This window comes from Brienomyrus brachyistius, chromosome 7 (assembly GCF_023856365.1).
Source record: "Brienomyrus brachyistius isolate T26 chromosome 7, BBRACH_0.4, whole genome shotgun sequence".
NCBI lineage: Eukaryota > Metazoa > Chordata > Actinopteri > Osteoglossiformes > Mormyridae > Brienomyrus > Brienomyrus brachyistius.
Genome location: NC_064539.1, coordinates 12451349 through 12468018, shown reverse-complemented (window position 1 = coordinate 12468018; position 16670 = coordinate 12451349). Strand labels below are relative to the sequence as shown.

Below are 16670 nucleotides of genomic sequence, written 5' to 3'. Positions count from 1 at the left end.
GGTGAAAAGTTCAGGCCCAGAATGTATAAATTCAGACCAAGATTTTGATTCAACCAACCAACTGAAAACTGTGACCATGACTCCTACTCAACTGGTTGGTTGAAAGAAAAACTTGGTCTGGATTTATTTTTTGTGGACCTGAACTTTTAAACTCTGGCTAGAGCTGTAGTAAAGAGTCTGTTGTAGGAAGAACAAATAAGCCATTATGAAAACTTAAAATCTCTGGTAAGAGGAAGGGTCAAAATTGATGGAATGGAAAAGTATAAAATATTAAAAACTAGGCACAACTGACTGCCGGCTGGACCCTTACCATCAGAACATGCATTTATTATCCTTAAGAAACTGTTTGTACTTAGATTGCACAGTACACAGATTTATAATGTGAAATATAACTATTCTGTATAAATATTAATTAAGTACCTATGAAAATAATTTGGGGGGCGGCATGGTGGTGCAGTGGTTAGCACTGTTGCCTCACACCTCTGGGACCCGGGTTTGAGTCTCCGCCTGGGTCACATGTGTGTGGAGTTTGCATGTTCTCCCCATGTCGTCATGGGGTTTCCTCCGGGTACTCCGGATTCCCCCCACAGTCCAAAAACATGCTGAGGCTAATTGGAGTTGCTAAATTGCCCATAGGTGTGCATGTGCGAGTGAATGGTGTGTGAGTGTGCCCTGCGATGGGCTGGCCCCCCATCCTGGGTTGTTCCCTGCCTCGTGCCCATTGCTTCTGGGGTAGGCTCCCGACCCAGTAGGATAAGCGGTTTGGAAAATGGATGGTACAGTACTGTGGTGTCAGATACAACTTGGCAATTACCGCACAAAGATAAATAGATATTTATAGAATAGGTAATACTGCACATGTTCCCTTAGTGGATTACTGGTGGCACAATGCGATGACTTGGAAGGAATATCTTTCTGAGGCGCTCGATGGAGCATTTCATTTAAGTGGTATCTTGTCTTTCACAATGGGACACTTTTGCCGCGACCAGCCCTCTTCTTCTGCTGGTTCCCACTGTGATGTTTGGAAGTTCGTAAGGTCAGCACTGCAGTGTCAATGAGAAATCATTAGTGCCATCGAATACATCCTGATGGAATTAAGGCAATCAGTGTTAATCAACAATTATCATCTGTTCTGGCCATGGAATACCCTGGCTGTGGATCACCAGAAGAAAAATGAAATGAAAATGAAAAATCTCATTACATCATCATTACACTCATGGTTTATCTATACATATTCTGCTTGCTTTTGTATTGCTGGTCCTTCTTCAGTTATTATTTAGATTGTCCGTCTGTACCTTTATTGTATTGTATTCATTGTAATGTGAGCAGATGGATTGCTGTTAGATGTTAAACCAGCTGTAAATGTGAATATGCTGGGTTAGCACTTCTCTGGCAGAAGCTATAAGCTTGTCCTGTTCATTGGTTTAACAATGCTGTCTGTTTACATAATAGAGGCAGCGAGTGAATCCGTGTGGTCGGTGGAATGTAGTAACCAACCTACTAAATGAGGAAAATGAACCACATTCGCCGCAGTAATATTACGTAAAACTTCTTTTACTTAAACATTAGACGTTTCTGACATGGCTGAATTTAAATTTCTTGTATTGATACAGTTTATACTTATGTATTGGATTATAACAACTATAATAACTAGATATAATATAATTGAGATACCTCAAGACTCAGCAAATGCAAAGTTAAATTTGATTATTGTAAATTGGAAGGATTATTATTTTTTGTACTCTTACACCTAAACACTCCCACCCAGCCCCTCCAGAGAATGCTGTGACAAATCCTAACCAATGGCGGCTCAGTGGGTAATACTGTTCCCTTATACCTTCACATGTGGAACTTGCTAGAATACACATTAATCATGAATATCCATCCAATTTCTATTTGCCTATCCAGAACAGGAGCATGGCTGGGGCGGTGCTGGAGCCTGGCGACTCCATACTACGCCTGCGTTAAGCCTGACGTCGCAAGCGGAAGGAGTTCACATTTTGCTTGAATGGCAAATAGCCAGTCAGCTAGCTAGCTAGCTGTGACAAGACGGTTGGAGTATAATCTGACAAAGCAACAGACACATACATACAGACCTTTTTAAAAATATATATTTATAAATAACTTATTTGGGACCAACATGGCTTCAGGAGGCGAGTAAGTATGAGCATTTGTTTGTTTCGGTATACCCTAGATTCATCATTGTCAATAATCGATCTTAAACCAAAAGGAGCCGAAAACAAATCTTGACGTTTTCGCGACGCCAACGTCATTACTAAATGTTGTGGCGTCAGTGGATTCAGCTAAAACAGTAATAACTAACGGGGGGCCTGCTGGTTAGCCATGTAGACATCTGCTTGATGTGAATGGTTTTGTTGAAAATCATCGGCTGACTGTCCAGGTCATTTGTCCCTACTACTGAATGGTGCTGAACCTGGTTGGCTATGAGCATGACTGTTTGGTGTTGTAATTTTTTGCTTTTATTAGATTCTGGGGTGAAGTTATTGGGATGATATCCGGTAACTTTAGCTGGCTAAACGTCTTTGGTAACGCTACGTGGAACGAGTCGCCAAATAATAAGTTTCATCAAAACAAATTGAACTAACTATTATTACTGCCCACCAAAGACTGCCACGGGTGGCCTACCGGTGCTGGAATAAAATAGGATTAGGTGACAATAAAGACTTTATATTTAACATTCACGAATTTAGCACCCAATAGCATGGCTACCGGACAAGCAAATGTTATGGTGGCGTTTAAATCCACCGCGAACACGTTTTTATTTTCCTAGATAATTCTGTTTTGATAAACAGACACACGTGTGCATATGTATGCAGATAGCTAATGGACTGATCAAAAATATTAAACAACGCTAACAAAAAGAAAACACATGCAGTACTTGGCTTTATTTTATTGTACTGGTGTCCAGATAAGAACTCCGCATTGGCCGGCCACCGCTTTAATCTGTCCATGCACCTTCCTTTGTAAATATCGGTTAGACCTTTAAAATGATCGTTCACCAGCTAATTTCTCACATTTGACCTGTGTCGTGTTCTCCTATCCACGGCTGCCGAAAAAATGCCACCACGCGAAAGACTGCGTTTAGCGCATTTAAGGTTTGGTTTTCTTGCTGTGTCATTCGGGCCTTCAGTCCTCAGTGCGGCGATCAAGCTTCGCTACTCTCGCAGACTTTATATACTGGTGTTGAACAAAAACAAAACACCTGCGTTATAAACTTGTCATCTTTTCCATTACTTAAGTGCACACGTTTCCAGTTACCAAGAGTTTAACTTCACGCATCTAAAACATAAGTGCAGTCTTTTTGAGGTTGCAACAACAACCCTGTGTGTTTGTCAGTGTAGTTAGCAATTTCGGAGTTTCTGCATTACTAGCATTTATACAGTGTTACAGGGTTGTCTTATAATTTTGACGAGCGAAATTCTCGGTTTTGAAGTTGCTGAATAGGTTGAAAATCACAGATCGGACCATTACACTTAATATGTTTATGAAATGTGGGCTTGCCGATGTTATATTATTACTGTTAGTATATGGAAACCAATATTTAAGCATTCGAATTTCAGTGTGATCCTTAAATTGGATGCTTTGTGTTTTACGATTCTTGATAATAATGTTTAGGAGGGCCCCAATTGGGTTAGCTGGTCTGACCGATAATAAGTAAACAGCAAGCACAGTGTTTTGCAGAACACGTTTACAAGCGAAAGTATTTCAAGTCGAGCTTTGACCGTCGATTTTATAGTGTATTTTTATCTGTACCACCAGGCTGTAATTCCCATTAACACGGTAAAAAGCATGTCGTTCAACTTCGCTTTCCTTCAAAATACATAATGAAGCTGGATCTTTTGTTTTGGAGTTATTTCTGTCCCCTTAGTATAACAAATGATTCGATATTACCCCTTAATTCCCCTGGGCGTGTGTTATGCCGGGTAGGGGGCGCTGCTGATACGCCCATGTTGGTGGTCGGTAATGATCGGTACATAGATAACTAAGACTCGTTCTTGAGTCAGTAAAATTTGTGCCCTTACAATTTTTTTGTAATTAATATTCATTGATTAAAACTTTTAATGGTATTCTTATATTTTCATACTTTATGAAAGTTATCCATTTGTTTTATAACTGCTTATCTTGTTCAGAGTAATGGGGGTGGTTTCGGGCTAGGGACTGAAACATATCACCTGCAAAGTAGGGCACAGGGCTGCTTTATACCCTGTTCGGGATGCCAGTCCACATGCGTGGATGCACTTGCAGTCTTCACATTCATGTCTTTGGACTATGGGAGGAAACCATGGTACCTGGAGGAAAAAATGATGGCGAGATTAAAAACAACAGCCTTGGAGCTGTAAGGTGAGTGCTACCCACTGTCCTGTAGTGGACTGGCATCCCATTTAGGTTTTATCCCTGTCACGTGCCCTTTGCTGCTGGGATGGGTTTTAGGGCCCCTCACAAGCATAATCAGGATAAATGGTCAGATGATTCATGGAATTATTGTCATGTCATTGTTACCCTTTAGTTAAATAGCGCAAGCCACACAATCTTTTGTTAACGAAAAACAATTTCCTTTCCTAATATTAATTAACAGTTACCTCTGCTTCTGATTAAGCATTGCTCTTGTGACTTGGGATGACAATTACTTTCAGCTTAGTACTTCATATTGATGGTCTAATGAGTTCAGCATATCTTTGAAAGAATTTTTCTCCACTTGTTTTGTGTGTTTCTCATGATTGAATTTGTGCTTTTTTGCAAACACTCCGGCTATGTTCACACTGCCAGCCACATCGTTCAGTTCAGATTTTTTGCTCAGATCGGATTTGTCTATCTTGACGGTTCACATTCATAACTACAAGTTGTGTGGCTTGCGCTATTCAGATACAGGTCAAGTGACCTGTATCTGACTGTAATGTGAACGCATCGGTCTTCCGAAACGGCACGCATGCGCACATTGATACGTTTTTACACGGGTCAACTGCTTCGCCAACAACAAAAAACGTCATATCTGTGGGACACCTCATGGCATTAAAAATGGAGGCGTTAGTGGCTTGCGCATGTATCGCACGTTGCTCTGGAGGACGACAAACAGTGAATCAGCTGTACATGAGCAGGTTGTAAAGGAGAAAAAGTCAGGCGGTTAGCTTTTTCTGTTTTCGCAGTTATTGCTGGAACTGCTGCACCAAGAGATGTGTGGGTACGAGCCTGCCGGCGCAGGCTCATGATGTCAGCGCATGCGTATAATCATTCACATTCAGGTCGCATGGCCGCGAATTGGATACGTATCCGATTTAGTACCACATGTGAAAGTGACACAAGTCTGATTTGAAAAGATCAGATTTGCGTGTCCACACAGCCCTGAAAAGATCAGATTTGTGTGCAAAAAATCTGATTTGAGTTACTTCAGCATGGCAGTGTGAACGTAGCCTCTGACAGTGGTTGGCTGTATCTGTCTCTGTATCTGGCTGTAGTCAATCTGACGATTTGACTGCCCTCTTGAAAGATCTGGTATTGAACCTGCCAGTGAGGTATTCATGCTTATCTGTGGAAATTCAGCTGGATTCTGAGCTGTGTTTGTGTCTTCTTGGTTGGTGATTCCATATAAATCTACTGTCTCCCGTTTCTCATGGCATAGTTCAGTTCTTTTCAAAGCAAGGCCCTGGAGCAGGGGTGGCCAATCTTATCTGCTAAGGGCCAGTGTATATGCAGGTTTTTGGGATAAACTTTGGGTAAGTTGTTTAAACCCAGGTGTGAGGACTCTTCAGCCAGTCAGTCCTCTAATTAGTACTCTAATTAGGGAGTTGCAGCAAAAGACCTGCATACACAGCAGTCGTTTCTGGATAAGATTTCCCACCCCTGCCTTAAAGTATTATTAATATTTAATCACTGCCTCCGAATATTTTTTTATTGTAGGTAGGCTTTTGTGGCTATAAATAAAAAAAGGTATTATTGACATGCTGTGTCATTATGTGAATCTATACGTATCTGTCCTTTCTGGGATTGTCTCCAGCCTTACTGTGACCTTATACAGGAAAAGTGGTTTGTAAGGTGTGTAGGTGTCTGCACATGTGTAACATCTGATTGTGTAACATTCCTCCGAAGCTGTTTACTTTAGAGGCAAATTTTATAGTAATGAATGTGTTTTCATTTTCTCCATAGATCTAAAAACGATGATCTTTCCACTGCAATTTTAAAGCAGAAGAACAGACCCAACAGGTTGATGGTGGATGAATCCATTAATGAGGATAACAGTGTGGTTTCCCTCTCTCAGGTCAGTTTTGTTTTTGATCTGTTATGTTCTTCTTGATGCTCTTTAGTAATCATGTTTCAGGTTTTATAGTACATTTTCGAATACATTTTTTCTTTATGCCACACATTCTTGCCACAACTTTAAGGCAAGTCTAAATGTACTACTTGAGCTGTATATCTGTTTGTTTATTTTATCTGTATAAAGGTTAGTGGGAATGATTCGGAATTAAGCAGATCTTGATTTACTTTGCTAGTGAAAGAGAGGAAATATGTAGCACTTCAGGTTATGACATAATTATTTTTCATGGGAAGCAAACGGCATGCGTGCATTTGAGCTGTAGCCTTGCACTCCACCTGATGCGAATCGTGATTCTCTATCTCGCACCTGGCAGGCTAAGATGGACGAGCTTCAGCTCTTTAGGGGAGACACAGTCCTGCTCAAAGGGAAGAAGAGGAGGGAGACTGTATGCATTGTGCTCTCGGATGACACCTGCTCTGACGAGAAGGTGCGCATGAACAGGGTCGTCCGCAACAACCTGAGGGTGCGCCTCGGAGACGTCATTAGGTAAGGCTTTGCTGCCCTTTGGGGTTGTCCGCACCTGCTGCATTTGCAGCATCTTCTCTACAGCAGTATTTCTACCATCCTCTGGAACACTGGAGTAAAGGCCGTGATTCTCTTCCTTTGTGCAGCATCCAGCCATGCCCTGACGTGAAGTACGGGAAACGGATTCACGTTCTGCCCATCGATGACACGGTGGAGGGCATCACAGGCAACCTGTTTGAGGTTTATCTTAAGCCATACTTCCTGGAAGCCTACCGACCCATCAGGAAAGGTAAGGGTGTCAGATTGTCAGTGCATCTGTTCAGGTAAACAGTATGATACGGTAGCCTTCAAGTGCAAAAAGCACAAAATTTGGGTCTTAACATTTTTTTTTTGTGCCTTAAAGTGCTGAATAGCCTAACTAAAGATTTTGGGAGCAAGTTGTCTGTAGTTCATATAGGTTTTATCTGGATAGGTCATAGGTTAAAATCCCCAAAAGCTGGGAACACTAAATGCTTTCCTTTATGCTAGCTAGTACCAGTTAAACCTTCTATGTGATTCAACTCAAAGCTAATATCCTCCCTTTTAGACTTGCAGTGTAGGTCAGCCAGCTTGCAATGTTCCGTATTTCTCTTTGTTCTGTATTTCCTAAAGGTGTCTTAGTGCTTTACTTTAGTATTTTGTAATTTTTTGCATCAATGCTGTATGTTGCACCACAGCGTTCTAGACCACTGTAATAGGAAAATGGAGATCCACTGATGATTTAATGGATGTTCTTCCATGGAAGGTTTTAAGTTGAATGCGGTACCATACCCTGGGTAAAACTCCCATAAAATTATCATTGTTAGCTACTTCTAAAAACGTGGTTCTTATTTTCTTGTCCACTGAACTGTAGGTTGCCATTTTAAATGCATGTTTTTGTGTTTTGTTTAGGGGATATTTTCCTTGTGAGAGGAGGGATGCGGGCCGTGGAGTTCAAGGTGGTAGAGACAGACCCCAGCCCATACTGCATTGTTGCTCCAGACACAGTCATCCACTGTGAGGGAGAGCCAATCAAACGTGAGGTAAGGCAACAAACCTCAGAGTGATGCTAATGTCTATCCTTCATGTAAATATGTTTAAAAGAATGTTTTAAAATATATTGGGAGACTGCCTTTAGAAGTGGTTGGAAAACACTATACCTATTTGCCCCCCCCCCCCCTCCCCCCAGTTGTCAAGCAGTAAAATGATTGTTGAATGTACGACATGTAAACATTTTCATGTCATTTGCGTGACTAGGATGAGGAGGAATCCCTGAACGAAGTTGGTTATGATGACATTGGAGGAGTTAGGAAGCAGCTGGCTCAGATTAAGGAGATGGTGGAGTTGCCCCTTAGACACCCGGCCCTGTTCAAGGCGATTGGCGTCAAGGTAAGTGCTTTGTTTTCTGAAGGTGCCCCTTATTGGTATGGGTAGCTATGGGAGCTTGGAGAATTAAAAGCCCATTGTGGGATTTTCATATTCTGTCTGTCACTCAAGGGTTTATCCCGCCTCTTGTTGAACAGTTTGCCAGTTCATTGGTTAAGTCAGGCTTTGATTGACAGTGCAGAATTAATCCTTTCCTCTTGGGAAGGACTTTTCACAACTTTGTTCATTAGTAAAATGCCTTAAGTGTTTATTACTATTTTCCAATGACGTAATAACAGTAACTTTATCTAAAATGGCATCAGACAGTTAGCCTGAAGATGTCTTAAAGTGCCAGGCATTGTGGCTCAGAGGATTTTTGTAGTGTGCATTTCATTTCATGTGCATAGCCTCCTCGTGGAATCCTGCTGTACGGCCCCCCTGGAACTGGAAAAACACTGATTGCTCGTGCTGTTGCAAATGAAACTGGAGCATTCTTCTTCCTCATCAATGGTAAAAGATTTCCTGCACAGTAAACCAAAATTATCTGTTACACCATTAGATAATAATGTAGCTGTTAACATCAGTATTGACATTAAGTATTGAATTCCTTTCTAATTTTGTTTTCTCTTGCATAATAAGGCCCTGAAATTATGAGCAAACTCGCCGGAGAGTCTGAAAGCAACTTGAGAAAAGCTTTTGAAGAAGCTGAAAAGAATGCCCCTGCCATTATCTTCATCGATGAGCTTGATGCCATTGCACCAAAAAGAGAGAAGTTAAGCAGGAAGTTCTTTCTCTCTCATCATGGCTGGAGGCCGTTCACATTTATCTGTGCATTTTGTCTTAGAGAGGGTTTTCTGGAGAAGTTGATGAAGTTTCACACCTCCTTCCACAGACTCATGGAGAAGTCGAGAGGCGCATTGTCTCCCAGCTGCTCACCCTTATGGATGGGCTGAAGCAGAGGGCACATGTCATCGTTATGGCAGCTACAAACAGACCAAACAGCATCGATCCAGCTCTCAGGCGATTCGGTAACAGATCACTTTGAAACTCGTCATGCAATAAAATACAAAGGCCTGTGGGGGGGGGGGGGAGTATTATTCAGCTAAGCATACTCCTTTATTAGCTAGTATTGTGTGTTAGGTCTAATTTTCATTTATTCAAATGACTGATTTTTCAAAGTGCTTAGAGCATCATAAAATGAGGAGCTATCATTTCTGCGCTATTGAATGGAATAAGCCAACTCATTAACCTCTAAAGCTTTGTTTCTAGCAATTTCTCTTCATAAATAGGTTATTAACATTTTGGATTATTTGTTATTTATGCTTACTGCTCTGGTTTTTCTCTATGGCAAGGCAAACCATAAGAACTTAACTATAAACATCAGTGAAATGCCTGTCAGCTGGATCCTTGTAATTTCAGGTGTAAAATTTTCAAACGAATTGTTCTAATAACTTGAAAGGTCGCTTCGACCGAGAGGTGGACATCGGCATTCCTGATGCAACCGGGCGACTTGAGATCCTCCAGATTCACACCAAGAACATGAAGCTGGCTGATGATGTTGATCTTGAACAGGTGCGTAGATAAAACATGTTTTGAACCACTAGATACTGTGGCAGAAACGCAAGAAAGAAAGAAAACAAAGTATCCATAAACTCCTCAATGCATCCCAAAGTATCCTTTCTATTGGTTGACTCAATTGACCTTGCTTAACCCCCCAAATCTATGCATTAGTCCAGTTAAGGCCAACTGGATTTCATTAATTGATTAGTCATCTCTCAAAGCCAATCCAGTACCATTACTGTGATGCATGCTGGCTCCTAATTCCAGTTATATTTTAGTGTCAGAGTTCAGCAATTGTGTGAGTGGAGACGTCTGAAAATGTGAAAATAGTTAATTGAAAATGCTTTAATATTCTTGTCAGTTGAAGACTGGTTCCTTATGACTTATTGCCGCTACTACAGTACGTCATTTCTGATTTTGAATGTAACACCTACATTTCTGTTAATGTATATTTTTGAAGTATCCATCTCCATAAGATTTATTTTGCTATTTGAGATCTGTAAATTTCAAGTGAATGCTAAAAGGCTGCAGAAACCAGACATGTCTCACACAGAGATATGAGAACATCAAAGACCATTAACTACAAACCATGATGAAAAAGTTAATATAAAATTTTAATTAAATTTGTATTTCACAAAGTAAAAAGAGGTCACAGTAAAAGTAGATATAAAAGTGTATGGGGGGGTGTCATTTGTTTTTTTTTTTATTGTGTTGGCTTTGGATAACTAATGTGGCAATATTTCCTTTAAGATTACATCACACATCTGCTCTTCCAGGTTGCCAATGAGACTCATGGTCATGTGGGAGCTGATCTTGCTGCCCTTTGCTCAGAGGCTGCTCTGCAGGCCATCAGAAAGAAAATGGATCTCATTGATCTGGAGGATGAAACCATTGATGCAGAGGTCATGAACTCTTTGGCAGTCACAATGGATGACTTTAGGGTAAGTTGAAATGCTTTTATTTTCTGATATTTGTGCATTTTATGGTCAGTACTCATTAATTATTAGGCAGATCTATTAAGTAAGTTGCTAGTAAATTTCAGTTTTTAAATTGGTATTTTAATATGTTTTTAGTGGGCCCTGAGTCAGAGCAACCCCTCAGCCTTGCGAGAAACGGTGGTGGAGGTGCCTAATATTACCTGGGAGGACATTGGCGGACTGGAGGATGTGAAGAGAGAGCTACAGGAACTTGTTCAAGTAAATAACAAATGTCCCTTATCAGGTGTCCATCTGTTGGAGAGGGGGAATGTGTCTGGTAGGGGTTCAGCCCCAGTAGGGTTGCCATTTTCAGTCTGAAAAAATACTGCACCGATTGTCTGTTTCACTTGTGTTTTGATTAGGGCTGCATCTAAGCTCTGCTGGGTGTTAGACATTCAGGAGCAGGAATGGTTTATGGTTATTACCCATATTATGTAGTGCTGTATGCTCAGGCATATGAATTAGTCTGTTTCTGAAAGTGCTCTTATGTCGTCCTGTAGTACCCCGTTGAGCATCCAGACAAGTTCTTGAAGTTCGGCATGACCCCCTCCAAGGGGGTTCTGTTCTATGGTCCACCTGGCTGTGGTAAGACTCTGCTGGCAAAGGCCATTGCCAATGAGTGTCAGGCTAACTTCATCTCCATAAAGGGTCCAGAGCTGCTCACCATGTGGTTTGGAGAGTCTGAGGCAAATGTCCGGGAGATCTTCGACAAGGTATGGTAATCATTAACTCAAACAAATGAACCGAAAAAATAAATACATGAAGCTCTACTGTTCAGTGGTAGCCAGTTCTGGGGCTGAATTTCTTAAGCATGAAAGTATCAGGATTATTTATAGGTTAAATAGCAGTTGAGTTTTTAAACTCCAGGTAAACCTAATTTATCATTGATTGGTTTGAACTTTGTATTCCTAACATGTTATTATGAAACGGCATACATCTTAAATATCCCTTGATTCTGTGATATCAAATCCTGTAAGTGCATCTTCTGCATAATAAACTAAATTACGAAATAGTTTTTACTAGTATCAGTAGCTTGACATTTGAGTTCTTTTGAGGGAGGAAAAAATAATCCTCTAAAATCTATTGTTGTCAGGCACGTCAAGCTGCCCCTTGTGTCCTGTTCTTCGATGAGTTGGACTCCATCGCCAAGGCCCGTGGAGGGAGCATTGGAGATGGTGGTGGTGCAGCAGACAGAGTTATCAACCAGATCCTCACAGAGATGGATGGAATGTCTAGCAAGAAGAATGTATTCATAATTGGTGCCACAAACAGGCCAGATATCATTGACCCTGCCATCCTACGGCCTGGGCGTCTGGACCAACTTATCTACATCCCTCTTCCTGATGAGAAGTCCCGAATTGCCATCCTGAAGGCTAACCTGAGGAAGTCTCCCATATCAAAGGCAAAGCATGATCTTTCCGAGTTGTCTTAGATATTCTACTTAAAAACGTTTATTTAATTTAAAGTTAAAATGACCCTGTTTTCACCTTGATGGATCAAAAGAGAATTTATTAACTGCCCTTTTATATACAGGATGTGGACCTTGATTTCCTGGCAAAAATGACAAATGGTTTTTCTGGAGCTGATCTGACAGAGATCTGTCAACGAGCATGCAAGCTGGCCATCAGAGAGTCCATTGAAAATGAGATAAGGAGGGAACGTGAGAGGCAGACTAATCCCTCAGCTATGGTGAGACGCTGTAGAAATAGCTACTTGAGCTGGGTTCAGTTGTATGTGGGGCGGAAGGTACATAATGTTTTCTTATTAACACGTAGGAGGTTGAAGAAGATGATCCCGTACCAGAGATTCGTAAGGACCACTTTGAAGAAGCCATGCGCTTTGCTCGCCGCTCTGTCAGCGACAACGATATCCGCAAATATGAGATGTTTGCACAGACCTTACAGCAAAGCAGAGGATTCGGCAGCTTCAGGTAGAAGCATTAAATGGCTAGGAGCCAAAATGTTTTGGTGTTAGCTGTAGATGCACTTTCGTATAACCAGCATTACCAGAAGGTACAGCTTTGTTATGATGGTACTAGCATTCAGGTTTGTTTAAAACTTCTTAAATGGTCGGTTGTCTAATGGTTCATCTTTATGTACTGTTTCATGTTTCTTTCCCAGATTCCCCTCCAGTAACCAAGGTGGTGCTGGTCCAAGCCAGGGATCTGGAGGAGGCAGTAGTGGAAATGTATTCACTGAGGACAATGATGATGATCTCTATGGTTAACCTGAACCACACGGTGGACCAAAATAATCCATTCAACCAGCCCGGGTTGTAAAAAAAATTACAAACTGAAACCAATTTGATGTTTCTATAATTTTTTTTTTTTTTTTTTTTTAACATATCAACAAATCTATCTGCTTACAGATACTGGAGAAAGCATGTAGCTACTTGTCTTTACCATGGTGTATGAAAGAAATTATTCCCGTACCTGTTTTTAATAGATGGACAAGCAGGAATGTGGCATTTTAAGAGAATAAATTCTCAGTAGAGTGGGATTTTTCTCTATACACTATACATTTTGTGCCACAATAGTGGTAGATTGAGAAGAAAGGACATTGGTAATTTTTTTTTTTTATAAACGTAGCATAGGTAATGTATTACACCTTTTGAGAATATTAAAAAAATAAAATCTTACAAAATGAAACAAATTAACTAGTGATAGTTCCCTGTGTAATGTGGGTTCTTAGTCTAATTTTGTCAATTAAGGTAAATCTGCAGGTATGTAATAATGTGTGTTTTCCTGAAATGTCATTATAGACATTATGTTTGCAATTAAGCTTGTATTAAGGAACAGAAAATACTTCGGGAGCATAACATTTTAATTTGAGGTCAAGTTAGGCTCTTCAATTCTCATTAAAAGAAAAATACAGAAACGCTTGTTTGTTGACTAAAATTAACCTTTACCTATTTTTTTTCTCCATGTTTTCCTTATAACCTTTATGGTGTCAGTGATGCTGGTCATAACTTACTCATTTGATCAACACATTATATTCTCTCAAAAAAGACTAGATGCTATGCACTGTGTGCATACTTAACAGATGGTTAAATCAATCTTTGTAAATCAACATACGCCATGTATCGCTTTTTCTATTTAATATATAAATTCTAAAGTTGCATTAAAAAAAATCAAGTCGTGTTGCAGTTAAGTTATTATATTTCGTTTAAAGGGAAATGTATTAACATTAAGGCGTACTCTGTACATTTATGTTTGGAGTATATCAGCATATCAGTACCTTATACATTAGTAGCGGTAATACAAGAAATCTAACATACTACATTTTATCTGTACAGCCAAGCGGGGGATGGTATGGGTTTAAAAAGTTTATTATAATACAACATTACAATCATGTCTGAAATATGCAAAGATAAGATTAACTGCAACAAAATGAGAGTTCACCAGCAAGTTTTGCAATGCCGTCAAAAATCGCAATCCCAGAAACCCAAATCTTTTAAACAATAATGCGTGGGGAAAAAATGACATCTGTGACACTTATACATGCTCAATTTGAAAATGTGTGTGTGTTTTTTTAAGAAACATTACAAATCATAAGTAACGTACAGTGAAACAAAACGTCTTAACGCCTTGAAACGTAAAGTATATAAAGATCTTATTAAACTTTTGGTAACATATTTAAGTGTTTTTTATCATATTAAACGTGAATATATATATATTTTTTTTCATTAGTGACACCTAACGCGGTGGATTTGTGGTGAATAGCATGTATATAACATTAAACCCAGTATTGCTTAGTGATGACAGTGGGCATGTGAAACATGTGTTTGGCTATGTTATTTTGGCTCACATAACACGGATCATAGTAGTCCCACTCCATAGGAGATGACAGCAGTGCATTGGAAAGGCCATCGCTGTCACAAGACAATATTCTGAGGGAAATGCCTACGACAGAGATTAATTAAGCAATTAACATATGACCTGCAAATGAAGAATTGGACCAACCAACATTAACAAAATTGATCATTTGCTGAATAAAGTGTGACTCTATATATAAAAATATAAATGAATATGCTAAAATGCAGTGACTTGCCTGCGCTTGCACCAAAATCGCTGTCTAATCCTGGTCCCACAGTAGAGGAGTTGGCTGAAGCAACGAGGCATAAGTTATCGGGGGGCATACTGCTTGCATATTCGTACTCAAACCCAGTACCGACGGTGTCGATCAGCTCCATTGTGCTACTCCGCCGCATGGGGCCCACGTTTGCAGGGCTCTGGAATTGACAGTTAAGAGAAAATAACACGCAAGCCGTCAAGATACTGTACACCACAAACGGTGAACAAGATTTACGTTTACCTAATGTATGATCTTACCTCCAGCGGCGGTCCATTCAGCACAGGGGAATTGGGTGGCGCAGTGTTGCCACGATCCGTCTCCGAATCGCTGTAGTGCGTCATTGCGGGCTGCAGTCTTCTCCCGCCCGAAGAGCTTCTGCTGTAAAGCTGTGATCTGCGCGGTAGATCTGCTCTTGTCGTCGAGTTGGTCGTCGACATGGTGGCTAGTATAGTGCTGGGTGCTCTCAAAGACTCCGATCCTCCTCCTGTAGCTCCATCGGGCCTCGAGGCTCTGCACCTTTGACCCAGCGCAGCCCTCTCCTTAGAGGAGGTGAGAGATGAAGACCCCGCGGGCTGTGCCAGCACGGGCACCGGGATGGAAAGATAATCTTTCCCGCTTTGATTGGCCTGGGATGGAGTCTCCGAAATCCTGGTAACGTGTCGCGTCGATAGCGTCGATTGTAAGATCGTGGTTTCGGAACCCCCTCGTCGCCTTTTCCTTTTCTTTTTAGATAGAATAAGTATCTTATATCCTAAAAACATGCAGTTTAACAGCAAGAGGAGAACCACGCAAGGTATGAGTAAGAGAATGAGTAAAGTTAAACTTGAAACAGGTGAACTCTCATTCGAAGATGAGGGTGTTACTGACGGGCCTATGTGCGACATTGCATTAGACTTCAGATTTCATGTGAGGTATTTTACGATATTTTAAAAGCATAGACGTGATATTGTGAAGAATGATTAAAATTATGCTTTAGTTATGTAAAAACTGCGCTTCCAGTCAGTTAAATGCAGGTGTGCAATATTTCCAACACGTGATTTCCGTCCGTTTGCTCAAAATACTGAATCCCTCTGTTAGTTGTGTGGATATGGCCGAAGTTATTCAGTCTGTGAGTACAGCGAGTTAATTTAAAATAGCCTAATTAAAGTCCTTCTTGGCTGAAAGCATTCCAAATGAATTCCAAAAAAAAAAAAATCATTCTTAAACCAGCAGAAACCGTGAAATGTGAAGTGCAAGAATAGTATACGGAAATTCCATGTTGATGTGGCCTGCGGGGAATAGTTTGTAAAGCATGATAATCAGGATGGTAAATAACAAATAAAATTAACCTCCTGTTCATCCCGTTTGTTTATTGTGAGCTTTAGGCATGAATATAAATTACTTTTATGTTGTGAATCCAAACGTATATACATTTGTGTACAACTTTAAGGGAAACAAAGATGGCTGACAATCGGATCAATAGGCCCATTTGTTTTCGCATAAAACACCGGCGAAACCCCGCAAGCCAAAGGTAAAGTACTTCTTAAAAAAAAAAAAATCAACAGATCGTATGAGAAGAGATGGAGGAAATTTCGCTGATATTTCTTGCTGTAAACTTGACTCTGCAGTTCTGCGCTTACAGTTCTTCCCCCAAATGTTCTTCATTCAAGGTGAACAGTCATGGTTATAATATTCAACATTGACTAACTTCTTTCAGTTTGGAACTAGTTGTTTTCTCCATGTTCTGTCCTGATTGTGGCTTTCTGTCTTTGCTAGAGATTCTTATAAGGACATTGGTTTTCCTCCCTGTAATTGTTTTGTGGGGTGAATTTACAGCATGGCAGCATACGACACCAACCACTCAGGGATAAAATGAAAAGCTTGATTTATAATTCATTTGTT

At 40.4% G+C, this 16670-nt stretch overlaps 2 protein-coding genes across 2 annotated transcripts; one reads left to right on the top strand and one right to left on the bottom strand.

Moving 5' to 3' along the window:
• The first annotated feature begins 1990 nt into the window (after positions 1–1990).
• LOC125745634 (transitional endoplasmic reticulum ATPase-like) lies at positions 1991–13592 on the top strand. The gene is made up of 17 exons (XM_049018653.1): positions 1991–2157; positions 6163–6274; positions 6645–6817; positions 6943–7085; positions 7727–7857; positions 8072–8203; positions 8587–8689; positions 8819–8952; positions 9072–9207; positions 9639–9751; positions 10516–10680; positions 10813–10935; positions 11217–11429; positions 11810–12118; positions 12250–12405; positions 12492–12646; positions 12837–13592. Exons 1-17 carry the CDS (start codon positions 2141–2143, stop codon positions 12940–12942), a joined length of 2421 nt encoding a protein of 806 aa, XP_048874610.1. The 5' UTR covers positions 1991–2140; the 3' UTR covers positions 12943–13592.
• Positions 13593–14035: 443 nt separating this feature from the next.
• On the bottom strand, positions 14036–16127 carry hwa (huluwa). Its single transcript, XM_049018682.1, has 3 exons — positions 15047–16127; positions 14766–14946; positions 14036–14617 (listed from the first exon to the last, which is right to left on the bottom strand). The coding sequence occupies exons 1-3, from the start codon at positions 15671–15673 to the stop codon at positions 14451–14453; spliced, it is 975 nt and encodes a 324-aa protein (XP_048874639.1). The 5' UTR covers positions 15674–16127; the 3' UTR covers positions 14036–14450.
• Positions 16128–16670: the final 543 nt, after the last annotated feature.

Excerpts from the sequence above, each read along its gene's own strand:
- LOC125745634 (XM_049018653.1), top strand. Across the intron at positions 7,086-7,726 it reads CTACCGACCCATCAGGAAAG|GGGATATTTTCCTTGTGAGA; the intron begins GTAAGGGTGTCA and ends TGTTTTGTTTAG. Across the intron at positions 10,681-10,812 it reads TCACAATGGATGACTTTAGG|TGGGCCCTGAGTCAGAGCAA; the intron begins GTAAGTTGAAAT and ends ATATGTTTTTAG.
- hwa (XM_049018682.1), bottom strand. The coding sequence starts at position 15,673 with ATGTCGCACATAGGCCCGTCAGTAACACCCTCATCTTCGAATGAGAGT. Across the intron at positions 14,947-15,046 it reads TGAATGGACCGCCGCTGGAG|AGCCCTGCAAACGTGGGCCC; the intron begins GTAAGATCATAC and ends TGTCAATTCCAG. Across the intron at positions 14,618-14,765 it reads CGATTTTGGTGCAAGCGCAG|GCATTTCCCTCAGAATATTG; the intron begins GCAAGTCACTGC and ends TCTCTGTCGTAG.